This window comes from Sciurus carolinensis, chromosome 11 (genome assembly GCF_902686445.1).
Source record: "Sciurus carolinensis chromosome 11, mSciCar1.2, whole genome shotgun sequence".
In the NCBI taxonomy this organism is placed as follows: domain Eukaryota; kingdom Metazoa; phylum Chordata; class Mammalia; order Rodentia; family Sciuridae; genus Sciurus; species Sciurus carolinensis.
The window spans coordinates 21762732-21778197 of NC_062223.1; the positions used below are offsets into that span (position 1 = coordinate 21762732).

Consider the following 15466-nt stretch of genomic DNA (forward strand, 5'->3'; position numbering starts at 1 on the left):
GACGCATTAATAAAGGTATGGTGTAGTTTGGTGATAATAGCATTTTATTTAAAAATATTTTAAATTTGAAGATCAAGAACAATGTAATAAAGAGGAACAAGGAAATTTTGAGATCATTCTATGAAAATGACCTAATTCATTCAAAGAACTCTTATATTTTAACTTTCTTAATCATACAATTGAATAAAATAAGATGCATGTCTAATAATGATAATGTCATTTACAATAGCCGTATTTACTTAAGATAATCTTAAAAACTAGTACTAACAGAAATGAGGGACTAGCTTCTGGACACTTTTACCTATCGACCTATTAATTCAAAAGCGTAGCTTGATGGGACTCAATGGTGTACAGGTGTAATAGATTTCAGAATATAAGGAATGTATACTATTCATCTGGGAAGTTGGAAACAAGAATTGGGAAAATGCAGGGGGAATGGTCCTGCAGTGCTGAGTGCAGCACAGGAATGATCCTAATTTGAGCAGTTTTATTTTTGTCTTATGTCTGATTCCCTTGAATGGCCAGAGTAAATCACACCTAGAGTACCAAACAAAGCAGAATTTAGGAAAATAAAGAAATGGTGCTGTATTTGTTTACAAGACAATTACATGACAATGGAGAACCTCACACAGGTAAGAAATACAAAAAAAAAAGTGTGTGTAATTGGTCATGTTTATTGATTAACTCAAAGGATGATTAAACTTATTTATTTTCTTGCATGGTGCTGGGTACCAAACCCAGAGCATCACCCATCACTGAAATACATCCCCTGCCTGAATTAATATTTTCAGTTCATGGTACTGTGATTGTTATTAGGGAAAGTAAATGAACCGCATGCTGGAATTAAGCTTCTCCTATTTAGTATAAGCAATGAACAGGTAATAATAACAGAGTAATAATAATGCTTCTGTTTATTTTCTCAATAATAATGAATTAGTGAAAAACTTTGTATTTTTAAGATTAAAAAGATGACATTCATTTTGAATAATAATTAAAGTAAAAATTCAAGGGAAATACTTGGTATTAAACAATAGTATTAGAATGCCAATAAAGAAATAATAAATCCAGGAAAATAAAACCCTGTAACATTATTTTCCTTTTAAGGATTAAATGATGAAAATCTGTTTCTGAAAAAATTCTTTTGCTTTTATTTCTTGAACCCATTTTAAATTCATATCACTTGATCTCTGAAATTTCAAATTTTAACTAGTAGAAACAATAATAATGGTAAAATGATTTATGATGTTATAAAAGTGTATTTATGGACCTAACTCCAGGTAACATAAGAGGTTGATGTGCTTCAAAATAGGAATAAACTAACTATGTTAAATTTACCATGTGTGCAGGTGAAGAACCAGTTAGAAGAGAAACATCGAATGTCACTGTATTGATGGAATTCGTTCTCTTGGGATTTTCCGATATTCTTCATTTACAGTGGATGCTGTTTGGAATATTCTTATTCATATATTTGACTATTCTGACGTGCAATAGCATTATCATAGTAGTAACAAAAACTGACCCTGCTCTTCAAACTCCTATGTATTTTTTTCTTAGCAACTTTTCAGTGTTGGAAATCTGTTATGTAACAGCCACTATGCCAAGAATGCTCATGGACCTTTGCACACAGAGGGGAAATATTTCCTTGTATGCCTGTGCTACACAAATGTGTTTTGTCCTCTTGCTCGGAGGCACAGAGTGCCTCCTCCTGACAGCAATGGCCTATGACCGCTACGTGGCCATTTGTAACCCTCTGCACTACCCTGTAGTCATGAGTCACAAGGTCTGCATGCAGCTGGTGGCTGCCTCCTGGGTCAGTGGGATCCCAGTAGAAATTGGGCAAACCTACCAGATTTTCTCTTTGCCCTTTTGTGGGTCTAACAGAATTAACCACTTCTTCTGTGACATCCCTCCAGTCCTCAAGCTTGCTTGTGGTGACACTTTTGTGAATGAGATGGCAGTCTATGTAGTTGCAGTGGTGTTTGTCATGGTTCCATTTATCTTGATCTCCGTGTCCTATGGCAAAATCATCTCCAACATTCTGAAGTTGTCATCAGCCAGAGGGAGGGCTAAAGCCTTCTCCACCTGCTCTTCTCATCTGATGGTTGTGGTCTTGTTCTATGGAACAGCTAGCATCACTTACCTACAACCCAAGTCAAATCAGTCTGAGGGAACGGGAAAACTGCTGTCTCTTTTCTACACCATTTTGATACCAGCTTTGAATCCCATCATATACACTCTGAGGAACAAGGATATCACCATGGCACTGAGGAAACTACTAAGTTATGAACATAAAGCAAAGATCTGAAAATTCAGCAAGAATTTGCTCGTAGTTTTCTCATTTAATTCCAGAAGGAAAATATTTCAAATATACTACAAGTGTTTAGCTACTTAACAATTTATATTATTTTTAGCAAACCACCTTATTCTTCTACCTAATTTCTTCTAACTCTCTCATTCTAGCATACATTTGCTACACTTCTCTGATCTTATGGTTGGGTTTAGCCAAAGAAAAATCCCTGAAGAAGGCATGATGGTGGTAAAAAAAGCATTTCGTATCTTAACTTTTTTCTTTTTCATTTTTACATCTCCATTTCTTCTTGTATTCCTAGTCATTTTAAGCCTGCAAATCCTGTTCACTTCTCTATTATTCCAGATCTCACTGATTTCTGCTAGGTTAATTCTCACCTATGGTAACTTCAGGTCTTGCTGGGTAATACAAAATATATTTCTATCTGAACCATGAAAATGTGATTCTGTTTGTAATAAACAGGTCTTTTCAGATGTAGTTTAGTAAGGATTTTGAAATAAGATTTATGACGGGCACCAATTGAAGGAAGTGTTCTTACAAGACACAAAATACTGAAGTTTAGAAAACAGACACAGAGAACATTGTATGAAGATGGAGGAAGAGACTGGAGTGATTCAGGCACAAACCAAGGAAGACAAGAAACACCCAAAGCTGCAAGAACCAAGGAATGACCCTCTCTTAAGGCCTTTGGAGGAGGTGAGACCCCATAAAACCCAGTTTGGACAGTGACCTTGAGAACATAAGAGATTGATATCACATTGTTTTCAGTCACCAATTTGTGTAGATGTGTTCATTTGGGTCTAGGAATGAACTATCCCATGTAAATTATGCTCTGATTAAAGTCTTTTATTTAAATGATCCACAATGAGTTTTGTATCCAGCTGTCTCAGCTAATGTATCATCTACCTTTTCTTCTATATGTCTACCCATTTTGGCTCACAAATTGACATTTTTTTTTCTTTTATGTAAAATAAAACTAATTATCCTTTTATTTAGTGAACTGAATCAATGAAATACCATCTCATAGGATTAATATTTTTTTTTCCACAATTAGGCCACACATTAGTTCCAAAGTGTTTATGAAACTGTATGTATCTGGAACATTGATGGACCAACTGGTTATCAAAGGGAAGTGACTTAGAGTATGGAGTAGATGTATACCCTAACAGTATTCAGCCCCTCAAGATAGTCCTTTAGAGCAGATCCACTGAGGAAACCCCACTTTCCTAAGAAGGAGGAAAGAATGTAAATCTCAGCATGTCATTATAATTAAGAAAATACATACCTGTAAAAATTGCCAAATCAGTGATCAAATACATTTTTCTATCGATTTGTGTCAATATTAGACCTAAAGAAAAACATGATTGCTTTGTTTTCTGTTCTTCAATTATTTGGAGACTCACCAGATTAAGCCAAGTACATTCATTAAGGCTTTAGTTTAATGAAAAGAAATATGGTTCAGCGATATAAAGGAAAATTCAGTCAATTATCTGGGCTCTGAGAGACACTCGGCATCAGGAAATTTCCGCCTTTCCCCATTTCCCCACATACCATGCTGTACTCTTGCTTGGTCTCAGATGTCCTATGCTGGGAATCTGGATTTGAGGCTGAGAGAGTATGGGAAGTAGATATGGGGTCTCATCTCTCCTGGTTATGTCATATCATGGCAGCCAGGCTGTCAGTCAAACACATTAGGACTTTTGACAACCACCAATAAAGAAGTGAGTGACATTACCAGTTGTTTTGGACCTTCCACAGAACATCCTAAAGCACACTGTCCTATCTTAATGAAAGGATTCTCAACTAGGCATACATAGAGACAAGGACACCTTCCCCAGATCAAATGCAAATCCACTCGGTCACCACAAAGGTAAAGGCTAATTTCAATATTTTGTAAGTACTGCCAGATTTTCTAGTGGTGTGTTAGTGACCAAAAACTCAACATTTGAAGGAAACCGGAATTTATCATCTCAGAGCATCTGTAGGTGGTATCTGATGCAGGGTGGCTGGTTTCTGTGCTTGGGTCTCCATGGCGGAATTCACGGTGTGGAGACTGTGAGGGAGAGTATTTGGTTCTAGCTCAGCTAGGTTGTTTGAAGCATGGAGTTCCTTGTGGTGGTAAATTCCAGGTGCATTTTTCTGGAAGAATGCCAGCTGGGGACCAAGGATTAGCTCCTGGAAACCAACCACACGGAGTCCTCCTACAGTGTCTTTCAATTATTGCTCATTGAATCCTGGATTGCTGACTCTGACCGCCGAACCTGAATTTTAAAAAGTTTATGTGATTCAGTCAGGTTTACAATGCTAATAGCCTTAATTAAAAGCAACTGAAGTTTGTTCTTTATGAAAAATGTGAAAAGATTTTTGAGGGGAGTACTGGGAATTGAACTCAGGGGCACTCCACCACTGAGCAACATACCCAGCCCTATTGTGTATTTTCTTTAGAGATAGGGTCTCACTGAGTTGCTTAGCAACTCACTCAAGCCAGTGTAAAATGATTTTACAGCAACATATAGATTATTCTTTGAATAAGTAGGAGGTAGTGCATGCATAGGAGGAAACAAAGTTTGGGACCATCTTAAAATTGTATTTAATAAAGTTATAAAGTAATAAAAAACAAAATATATGATATACAATGTGTGATAGCAACAATGTGTTTATTTTTATGTAGATGTCACAAGTAATAAAAAGTAATATATAACTTCCCAAGAAAATTTTAATCAAAATTCCATATCTGTATGTATACAAACATCACTACATAAGTATATACACAATTCTAATGAGAAAACACAATCTCAATCATCACCATTCCAAGTTTTTCATTACTAAATATTTAAAGTATATTAATTATGTTGAATTCAAGAAAATAGTTTTCTTCCAAAAAACAAATATAAGAGAAAGTTCAGTTTAACAGTCCTTTAACTATTTCAACAGTTTCTGAATTATCTGTAGGAAGTTCTGACTCAGTTGTATATAGTTTGATATATGTGTCTACCATTAAAAACAGATCATGTTTTGTATCAAAATTTATGTTAAACAGAGCCAAGTTACTTGACCTTTGGTCTGTCGAAGTGTTCCTCAAGTACGCTTTGAGAAGCTTTCATCCATTTTCATAATGTTCATTCTCAACCTTCATTCCAGGAAGAATACACAGAACCTTCAGAACTTTCATATACATTAGGAAAAAACTTGATATCAGGCAGATGGAGGGCTTCATAAATGGTGGATGGAAGCTCTGCCTTTCCCTCTGTGTTTCCATTTCATTCTCTGTAAGGCGTATGTAGGTCACTTAATCGCTGAATATCTTTGCCTACAGGCCTTTCATGAATACATCAGTCATTGGTAATCTGCCTATATACATGGTACCTATGTTGAGCTCTCATGCTTTGAGAAGGTGGCTGTTCTTCCAGAAGGCAACACTGGAAGTACCACATTTCACCTCTGTGTGACATCTGCTAGTAGCTCTCTGGAATTGTTTTTTAAGTAAGTCTTTTAGATATAAAATGTACTACTACCATGGATCCAGTTGTCAGATATTGTTATCAATTTTGAAGAAATAAATTTTGAGGATGTGTAAGAAAAGCATGCATCTTATGAAATGTCACAATGAAGCCTACTGATGACTTTTGACTATTATGAGTTTTAAGCGTGTTAAAATCTGAAATGGACAGTTAAGGGAATTAACCAGAAAGTTGTGTGCTCACCAAACAGATCTCAGAATAGATTTTGTCTCTGTCAAATGATCTTAAAGAACAAGTTACTGTCAAAGTTTGAGTGGAAGAGACTGCCATTGTTCTTCCACATCTGGTTCTTGCTGTTTACATACCCTCTTGAATCTATATCTTCATAAGCCTACACCTTCATTTTAGCAGGTAAATGTTGAACGCTTCTGCTTCATGCTGAAGACAGAATCAGAGGCCTTTGATATGGACAACTTGTCTGTTTTCTTTTCCATGACTATGTCTACTGCCTCGTCTTGGTTTATAAGCAAAACCTGGAAAACCTACACAATAAATGTTTTGCTCTTTATCTTGAAATAATACAGAAAATATTGTTGTCATTTTTGGTGAAGAAAATCAATTTTGTAGAGTTTATTTCAGTCTAAGTAAAATGTGAATTTTGTTTTAAAAAAGAAGATAGTATTCAATTCTAAGAGTTAGGTGTTAATTAATTAATTACTAATTAATTTTGGTATCAGGGATTGAACCCAGAGACACTTAACCCCTGAGACAACTCCCAGCCCCTTATTTTATTTTATTATTAAGATTTTCTTTAGACATAGCAATTTGCTAAGTTCCTCATGGCCTCTCTAAGTTGCTGAGACTGGCTTTGAACCTGCAAACTTCCTGCCTCAACCTCCCAGTTCTCTGGGATTACAGGCAGGAGCAACCACACCCTGCTCATATATCTCAATCCAGGCATTAGAAGAGCAAAGGTTGACAATTCAAACAGTGCCAATTGGAGAGGTATCGTTACCCTCATACACTACTGTCAGAAATGGTAAAACAACTTTGAAAAACATTTGACAGTGTCCTAAAATTTTAAGCAGAAATCTGAAATTCTACCCAACCATTCCACTCCAAAATATATCTCCAAAGAACACTTATTTTAAGGAAATGAAATGAAAACATATGCAAATATAAAATTTATTCATGATAATATACAACATCTCCATTTTTAATTACACAAAGCTAGAGCTAATCAAAAGTCAGTTGAGGAAATAAGCAAATTGTGGTGTATTTAGTCAGTGCACTTTTATTCAGAAACAACAATTAGTGAACTACGATATACACAGGAACTTGGATGACTCTTCCATCCTCACCCTGAAGGAGAGACTGCACACATAAGAGTACATTCTGAATAATTGTGAATGACTTACAAGTTAAGAAAGCCAGTCAGTGCTTTCCTAGGGTGAAGAGTGGAGGGAGGAGGTGTCCCAAACTTGCATGAGGAGGAGTTTATGGAAAATGCAAATATTCTATACATTATGATGATGGTATCGGAGCATACATATCTGATATCTCATTGAATTTTAAATCTCATTGTGTTAGTAACAGCATTCTAACACTGATAATAATTGGCTAGATTTGATTTGAAAAAAAGAAGCATATGTAAGAACTACTTTAAAAATAAAATCACCAGGGTGATGTCAAGTAACTATATTAAATTTTTTTAATTCCAAGAAAGTACAGCAAGCAAAGACCTCAAAAGAGCAAGGTTTTAAAGACTTTGACTCTTTGATCTGTAAGCAAATTCTAACTTGCTGAAACAGGGTGCAGGAGGCTCTGAGTGCTGAAATACCATTTAGATGAAATCAAGACCGAGGATGAACAAGGTTAGGTATGGAAGCAGGTGCCAAAAGGAAAACCACTTGGAATTTCTTTCTGGAGTAAGTGTTCTTCAAATCCACACAGCAACAGCTGTCTGACCTAAGAAAAAGGGAAAGTAGACCAGCACAGCCACTTCCAGGCACCCCAGGGCATACCAGTGCAGGCTGGTGAGAATCTGTTGGTGTTGTTCATTGGTCTCTGAATCTGAAGGGGATGACTTAGGCCATAGAGAAATTTGTTACAAAAGGTTGTAGATGTTAAAAAACTGAACTCCGTGAGATCAGGGAAGGATCTGCTGTGTTTGAGAGAAATAATAAAAAACACCATTAGTGACCAAAAGCTGGTGCTGTGGTTTCATGCTCTCCAAAATGTTCCTGTGTCTTTGAAATAAAGCAGTGTTCCTCAGCACCATCCTACTTAGTTTGAAATGAATGACCAGATTTCTTTAGTTATAGATCATTTTTAATCAGCATATACTGTTTTATGTGTGGACTCTAACTAGTTTCCCCAATGTCATACGGGTTAAAGTGATATGCATTATGTGTTGATGCTCTCTACAGTGTGTTTCCTCTATATGGTCTGTATTCAATTTTAAGTTCTCTGAGTGCTAGTTATTCAACAGCGACTACAAAAATGGCTTAGGGAACTCTACAGTGGGGTACAGATTAAAGGAACTCGAGTTTCCTAGATGCTACATGCAAAATTGTACTGTGTAAAGGACTTGCTTGTTTTGCTAAGTCATTGGCATATCTCAGGTATTTTTTCCAGTTTCTTGGATATTTTATATGTCTTATAGAATAATAAACATCCTTTCTAGGGAAGGATATCCTTTCTAATGAAGATTAGATAAATCTGCTTTAATTCTGAATGGACATTCAATGCGTCCCAGATGGCAGTAAAATTGAAATTGTGGTAATTCATGAGTGCAGTTCTTATTTGTGGATATAAGTGAAAAAACCACAAGAGGGAATAAAAAATTGATAATAAAAAAGTAAAGGGGGGAGGTGGTATGAAAGATGGTGAAATGAGACAGACATTTTTACCCTATGTACATGTATGATTACATGAATGGTGTGAATCTACATGGTGCACAAACATAGAAATGAACAGTTGTACCCCATTTGTGTACAATGAATCAAAATGCAGTTTGTTAAAAAAAAATGTATGGAGCAGCAATGTAGATGTATGCAGTAGTAAAGGAAAGCAGATTCAAAACCTCCAAGGATTGTGCTTTTAGAAACCCACTGTCCATGCTCCTGGAAACCCAAACAGGAAGGCACAAAATCGATTCCACATACTTATGATTATAGGCTCATAACTTCTTGCTTGAGACTATTCTCCACATATACCTGTAAACAGTTAAATAGGATAGGGTGTTTGGATGAAACTTTCTTCTTTTCTTTCTGCCTTAATCTTGTTTAAAATATTTATTTGGGGGATAGTCTGTGATTTTCAAGCACCATACTTTTACTGAAGCCTGAGTAGCCAGCACTACACCAATTTTAAAATACCTAGATATTTGTCAGCATGCATGTTGTGCTTTAATTTCACAAATATGAATTTAGTGTTCAAGTGATCCAGCTTTGAAAAGGTCTCTCACCAACCCAAATAGGGAGACTCAAAGCTGAGAATTGTATGTTACACAATATGTGTCACATTTACTAGAGGCCTGGATGGTCTGAACCTGAAAAAATAAATAAATAAATAAAAAAGCAGTATGGAGATTCCTCAGAAAGCTTGGAATGGAACCACCATTTGACCCAGCTATCCCACTCCTTGGCCTATACCCAAAGGACTTAAAATCAGCATACTACAGAGATACAGCCACATCAATGTTCATTGCTGCTCAATTCACCATAGCCAGATTGTGGAACCAACCTAGATGCCCTTCAGTTGATGAATGGATAAAGAAACTGTGACATATATATACAATGGAATATTACTCCGCAATGAAGAATGATAAAATTATGGCATTTGCAGGCAAATGGATGAAATTGGAGAATATCATGGTAAGTGAGATAAGCCAATCTCAAAAAACTAAAGGACAAATGATCTCGCTGATAAGCGGATGAGGACATATAATGGGGGGTGTGAGGGGTTAGCGTTAAGGTTAGGGTTAGGTTTAGGGTTAGGGATAAGGAGGGTGGTAAGAATGAAGGAAAGAAGGACTGTATAGAGCGAAAAGAGTGGTGGGAGGGGTGGGGGGAAGGGAAAAAATTATGAATCAAACATCATTGCCCTATGTAAACATATGATTACACAAATGGTATGCCTTGACTCCATGTACAAATAGAGAAACAACATGTATCCCATTTGTATACAATAATAATAAAAAAAAAAAAAAAGGTCTCTCACCAACCCAAATAGGGAGACTCAAAGCTGAGAATTGTATGTTATACAATATGTGTCACATTTACTAGAAGCCTGGATGGCCTGAACCTGAAAAAATAAATAAATAAATAAAAAAGTGAAGAAGGGACATCCACCTCACTTGCTGAAGTCCTTAAATATGATGCTTTGAAAGGTTTTAACTTCCTGTGGCATGAATTGCTGGACAGTTAAGTGATATTTCACTACCAAAATTCCTTCCTCAGAGGGAGGCTCTAGGTCACAGAGGGGCTGGACAGAAGGATGAGTCTATCCAAAAGCCACAACCGAGAAAAATGAACCTGAATGCTTGCCAAACAGAAGCAGTCCTCTAGAAATTAAATTGATACACAAGAGAAGATGTTCCCCAGGGTTAGCAGGACTATTGCTATTTAAGAACAATTCATGTTTCCTGCAAATGAACCTGATAGAGAATGAGTGACTTCCCAAGAAAGAGCTAAAAGTTTATACAATAAAAGTCACTTAACACTGTCATAGACTGCTTCATGCAAATCTATAAAGGTAGGCTTTATCTGTGTTGTTAGACTATTTTATTCAACGATAATTGTAAATTAATAAAACAGAAAATCATGAAAATCTAACATCCAAACCTAAAAGTTCATTACTTATATAATACATGCATATCTTAAATTTTATATTATAAATTGAATAATATTGAATATATGTAAATAATGATAATGCCACTTATGAGATAAACGATTTATTTAAACTAAACTTGAAAACAAGTACAAAAAATATTGAAACATGAAGATATTTGGTCACTTTTATTTGTCAGTTTATTAAGTCAAAAACTTCAGCTAAAGGGCCTAGAAAGTATACAAGAATAATCAGTCTGAACAGATAAGAAGTACATAAATATTTATTTTGGAATTCTGGAGAAAAATTATTTAGAGAGCTTTATGGGAATTGAGAAACACTGCTGACTTCTTCCTTCAGTGATTTTAACATGAAGGAGGAAGAGAGTTTTGTATTGTTTCATTTTATCTGCCAATTCTATTTTTATGCGCTAGCCAGTTCCCTGATCAGGGTAAATCATATCTAGGTTTAATCAAAGCTGTATCATTATTAGACAGTTTTATGAAGGGAAAATAGAGAAAAGAAGCTGTATTTTTTAACCAGGAAATTATATGAAAATGAAACTCTCACATGTGAAGGAAAGGAATATGAAAACAATAAGAGAATTACTCATCTTTATTGAGCTAAATATTAATAATAATAATTATTATTATTTTGTATTAGTATTTGTATTGTATAATTATTAATTATTTTGTATTCATCCTGGGTACATTGAACCAATGGACTAACACAGGGTAGGCAGGCAGTCTACCACTGAGCAACACCACCAGACCCAATTAGTATTTTTAATACTCTGGACAGCAGTTATTAAAAGGAGAAGATAATAAACAGCATGCTGAGACTAAGGTATTTATTTTTTAGAATAATTTGTGGTGGAGGTGCATAAAGTTTAACAATAATAATAAACCTATTTATTCCTTTAGAAACAAAGTATTGGTTTAAGAATGTATATTCTCATTGGTGTATTTAAGGAGAAATTACAAATTATTTTGACTAAGAATAGAATAAAAACTTTGAGGGTAGCAAAAGAAAGTGAAATATCACTACTGATACAGTGAAAAATAACAAACTCAAAAAAAAAAGAGAAAAAGTATTTAACATAATTCCAACCTTAAGGAAAACATAATAAAAATATTATTTCTCCACAAATGTTCTAAACAATACTGCACATTTCTCAATAACATTGGTATCATTATAGTCACATCTAATAAATAAATTCAATCTTCATTTTTAACTGCATATGAAGCTTTAAAGTTCATTTCATAGAAAAAGAGCAATCAAATTATAAAAATAATTTAAGGGTTTATAAAGTATATTCATTCACCTAAGCTAGATAACATAAGAATTCAATGTAGTTACAAAGATAAATAAATTAACCATCTTGAATTTGTAATATCTGCAGATGGGGATCAAATTAAAACAGAAAAATCAAACACGACAATGCTGGAATTTGTTCTCTTGGGATTTTCTGATATTCCCCATCTCCGGTGGATGCTGTTTGGTATATTTTTACTCATGTACCTGGCTATTCTGATGTGCAATAGCATTATCATACTAATTACACAAACTGACCCTGCTCTTCAAAACCCCATGTATTTCTTCCTAAGCAATTTTTCCCTTGTGGAAATCTGTTATGTAACTGTCACTATCCCAAGAATGCTCATGGACCTTTGTACACAGAGGGGAAATATTTCCTTGTATGCCTGTGCTACACAAATGTGTTTTGTCCTCTTGCTCGGAGGCACAGAGTGCCTCCTCCTGACAGCAATGGCCTATGACCGCTACGTGGCCATTTGTAACCCTCTGCACTACCCTGTAGTCATGAGTCACAAGGTCTGCATGCAGCTGGTGGCCGCCTCTTGGCTCAGTGCAGTTCCAGCTGTGATTGGACAAACCTACCAGATTTTCTCCTTGCCCTTTTGTGGATCTCACAGAATTAACCACTTCTTCTGTGACATCCCTCCAGTCCTCAATCTTGCTTGTGGTGACACTTTTGTGAATGAGATGGCAGTCTATGTAGTTGCAGTGGTGTTTGTAATGGTTCCATTTTTGTTGACCCTCGCCTCCTATGGCAAAATCATCTCCAGTATTCTGAAGTTGTCATCGGCCACAGGGAGGGCTAAAGCCTTCTCCACCTGCTCTTCTCACCTGATGGTTGTGGTCTTGTTCTATGGAACAGCTAGTATCACTTACTTGCAGCCCAAACCAAATCAATCTGAAAGAATGGGCAAACTGATTTCTCTCTTCTACACCATTTTGATCCCAGTTTTGAATCCCATCATATACACTCTGAGGAACAAAGACATCATGGTGTCACTGAGAAAACTACTAGCTAAAGTATTAACATGAGGCAAAAACTTAAAAAAACAGAAATAACTTGCTAATGGGTTTATAATGTTGCTACAAACAAATGAGTTTTATTGCTATATTCTCAAATAATGATAGTTAATATTTAGTAAAGATCCTGATTATGTCAAGGAATCTTTGTTTTATAGCATTCAAGTGAGGGTTTTAGTATAATCAGAGAACAAATTAACACAATTATAAGATCTATTTTGAATATGAATCTTTCCTCTCATGGCTAACTATACAGTCCAGATTTTTCCCGAGCAGCACATTAAGGATGGTTAACTGTGTCATAAACCAGTGTTTAGGATCATGATCTGGGATGAGTTTTCTTTAATCTTCTGATTCCTCCAGATTAATATGCTGCTCATTATGTTTGTATTTACCAGTGGAATTTGACTCATAGCTCTATGATGGTAAATCATATTCCTTTAATTATAAAAATCCTGAGTATGTTCCCTCCTCTACTGCCCAGATTTCAATGTTCTCAGTTAACCTCAGTCCCTTATGTTGTAACTTCTAGTGTGGCTTTGGTGATAACTATTTAGTATTGGAAGTTTGTAGAATTTTTACTATCGATACCCATTTTGAGTGGGTTGGATGCTGTTTTCTCAAAGTATATCTCTACTCAGAAATTTCAAATGTGACCTTATTTGATAAAAGGGTTTTTGCAGATGTACTTAGGTAAGGATTTTAAAATGAGATCATCATGTTAGGAAGCAAATCCAGTGATCAGAGGTCTCATCAAGTCAGAAGTCAGAAGAAATTTTGAAAACAGACACAGAGAATGAGAGAAGAATATCACGTGAAGGTGGAGGCCCACACTGGAGTGATTCAAACATGACCCAAGGAAGACAAGGGCCTCCGAAGTCTGAGAGAGGCTGGGAGTTACTCTGCACTAAAGACCAGAGTTGGCGAGTCCCAACCACACTGTGATTTGGGATACTGGTCTAGAGAACTATGAGAGACTAATTTCGTATTGCTGTAAGTCATCCGTTAAAGGTAATCTGTTAAGGCAGACATAAGAAAAGAATATAGCATGTAAGTGGTTCTATCATTAAATTTCTTTTATTTCAATTGCCTTAAATGAATTGTGTATCCTGTCTGCTCACACTGGTAAAACCCCCATTTGTATTCTTGCACCCATTTGCAGAAATGATTTGGTATGCTTTTTGTGAAAAATGAATTACTTATCTTTTACTTTACAAACCAGATCTTTTACATCTCAACTTATAGAAACAATATTTGCCCAAGAATTGTTACAGATACGTATTTGTTCAAGAATTATGTTGTAGTTGTACAGGGGATGGAACCGAAGAGCACTTGGCACTTTTTTAAATTTAATTTAATTTATTTTATTTTATTTTTTACTTTGAGACAGGGTCTCCCTATGTTGCAGAGGCTGGTCTTGAAGTGATCCTCCTCCTTCAGTCTCCCAAGGAACTGGGATTACAGGCCTGTGCCATTGTGTCTGCCTCTGAATTATTTTTAAAAGGCTTTGGTTTTCTTTTTCTTAACAATGTAAGGCCAAATTTGAGTCAAAGGGGGAGGCACTGTGCACCTACAGGAACCTGGAGTACATCTATGTTCTGTTTTACTACCAGTCCCTCAAGGTCATGCTTTACAGCAACTCATGAGTGGAAATTCCCACTTTCAAACAGGAAAGAAAGAAACCCATTATTCATCTGAGTAAAAAAATACACTGAAAATGTATGGTCTCTGAAAATGACCATATCGTCAATCAAACACATCTTCCTATCTATGTGGGGGTCATTAATACACCTACTGGAAAATGAATGCAGTTGCATTGTTTTCTGTAGTTTGTTTATTTGAAACGATTCACCAGACTATAATGTACTCAAAATGGCAAATACATAGCTCAGTGATGCAGAGAAAAGATGCAGGTAAGCAATGGAGACCCACTGGGCTCCAGGAAATCCCCTGCATTCCTATTGTCCCACATTCCAGGTTGCACTCTTGCTTGACATCAAGTGGACTGTGCAGGGAATGTGGACTTCAAGGCTGGTAAGGGGAGTTGAGGTGGGGTCTCATCTCTCTTGGTCATGTTACTAAGTCAGACTGTCACTGTATTCTCCTCCCCCCGCATCACTTACAGTGGACTAGAATCCCCATATCAGAGAAAACACTGGGCCTTTGATTTTTTGGGTTTGGCTTATTTTGCTTAGCATGATATTCTCTAACTTCACCCATTTACCAGCAAATGCTATTTTAATGCTGCAGGGATTCTGACAGCATGATATGACCTAGTGATATATAAATGGACCATTACACATGGAGATCTCAACACATGCCCGGCACATGGACCAACTTGAATATGACAGACTATAATAAATCTTTCTGATTTAATCGAATTCTAATTTGTTTAAAAAAAGCAGATTCCTTAACATTTACTGCCCATCATTTATAATACAAAACAATTTCAAATACTTTACATCTAAATATGAAATAATACACACAATGCTTTCAAAAGCAATTCAAATAATCTTCATGATTTTAG

The 15466-nt window shown here is 35.9% G+C and overlaps 2 protein-coding genes across 2 annotated transcripts; both read left to right on the forward strand.

Annotated features, from left to right (window-relative positions):
• Positions 1-1330: 1330 nt before the first annotated feature.
• LOC124959167 (olfactory receptor 10AG1-like) lies at positions 1331-2305 on the forward strand. The gene has a single exon (XM_047517784.1). The coding sequence runs from the start codon at positions 1337-1339 to the stop codon at positions 2303-2305; it is 969 nt and encodes a 322-aa protein (XP_047373740.1). The 5' UTR covers positions 1331-1336.
• Positions 2306-10511: 8206 nt separating this feature from the next.
• On the forward strand, positions 10512-12951 carry LOC124958835 (olfactory receptor 10AG1-like). The gene is made up of 2 exons (XM_047517351.1): positions 10512-10527; positions 12005-12951. The coding sequence occupies exons 1-2, from the start codon at positions 10512-10514 to the stop codon at positions 12949-12951; spliced, it is 963 nt and encodes a 320-aa protein (XP_047373307.1).
• The last annotated feature ends 2515 nt before the right edge of the window (positions 12952-15466 follow it).

Bases quoted from the DNA above. Each gene is read 5' to 3' on its own strand.
- LOC124959167 (XM_047517784.1), top strand. From the start codon at position 1,337: ATGTGTGCAGGTGAAGAACCAGTTAGAAGAGAAACATCGAATGTCACT.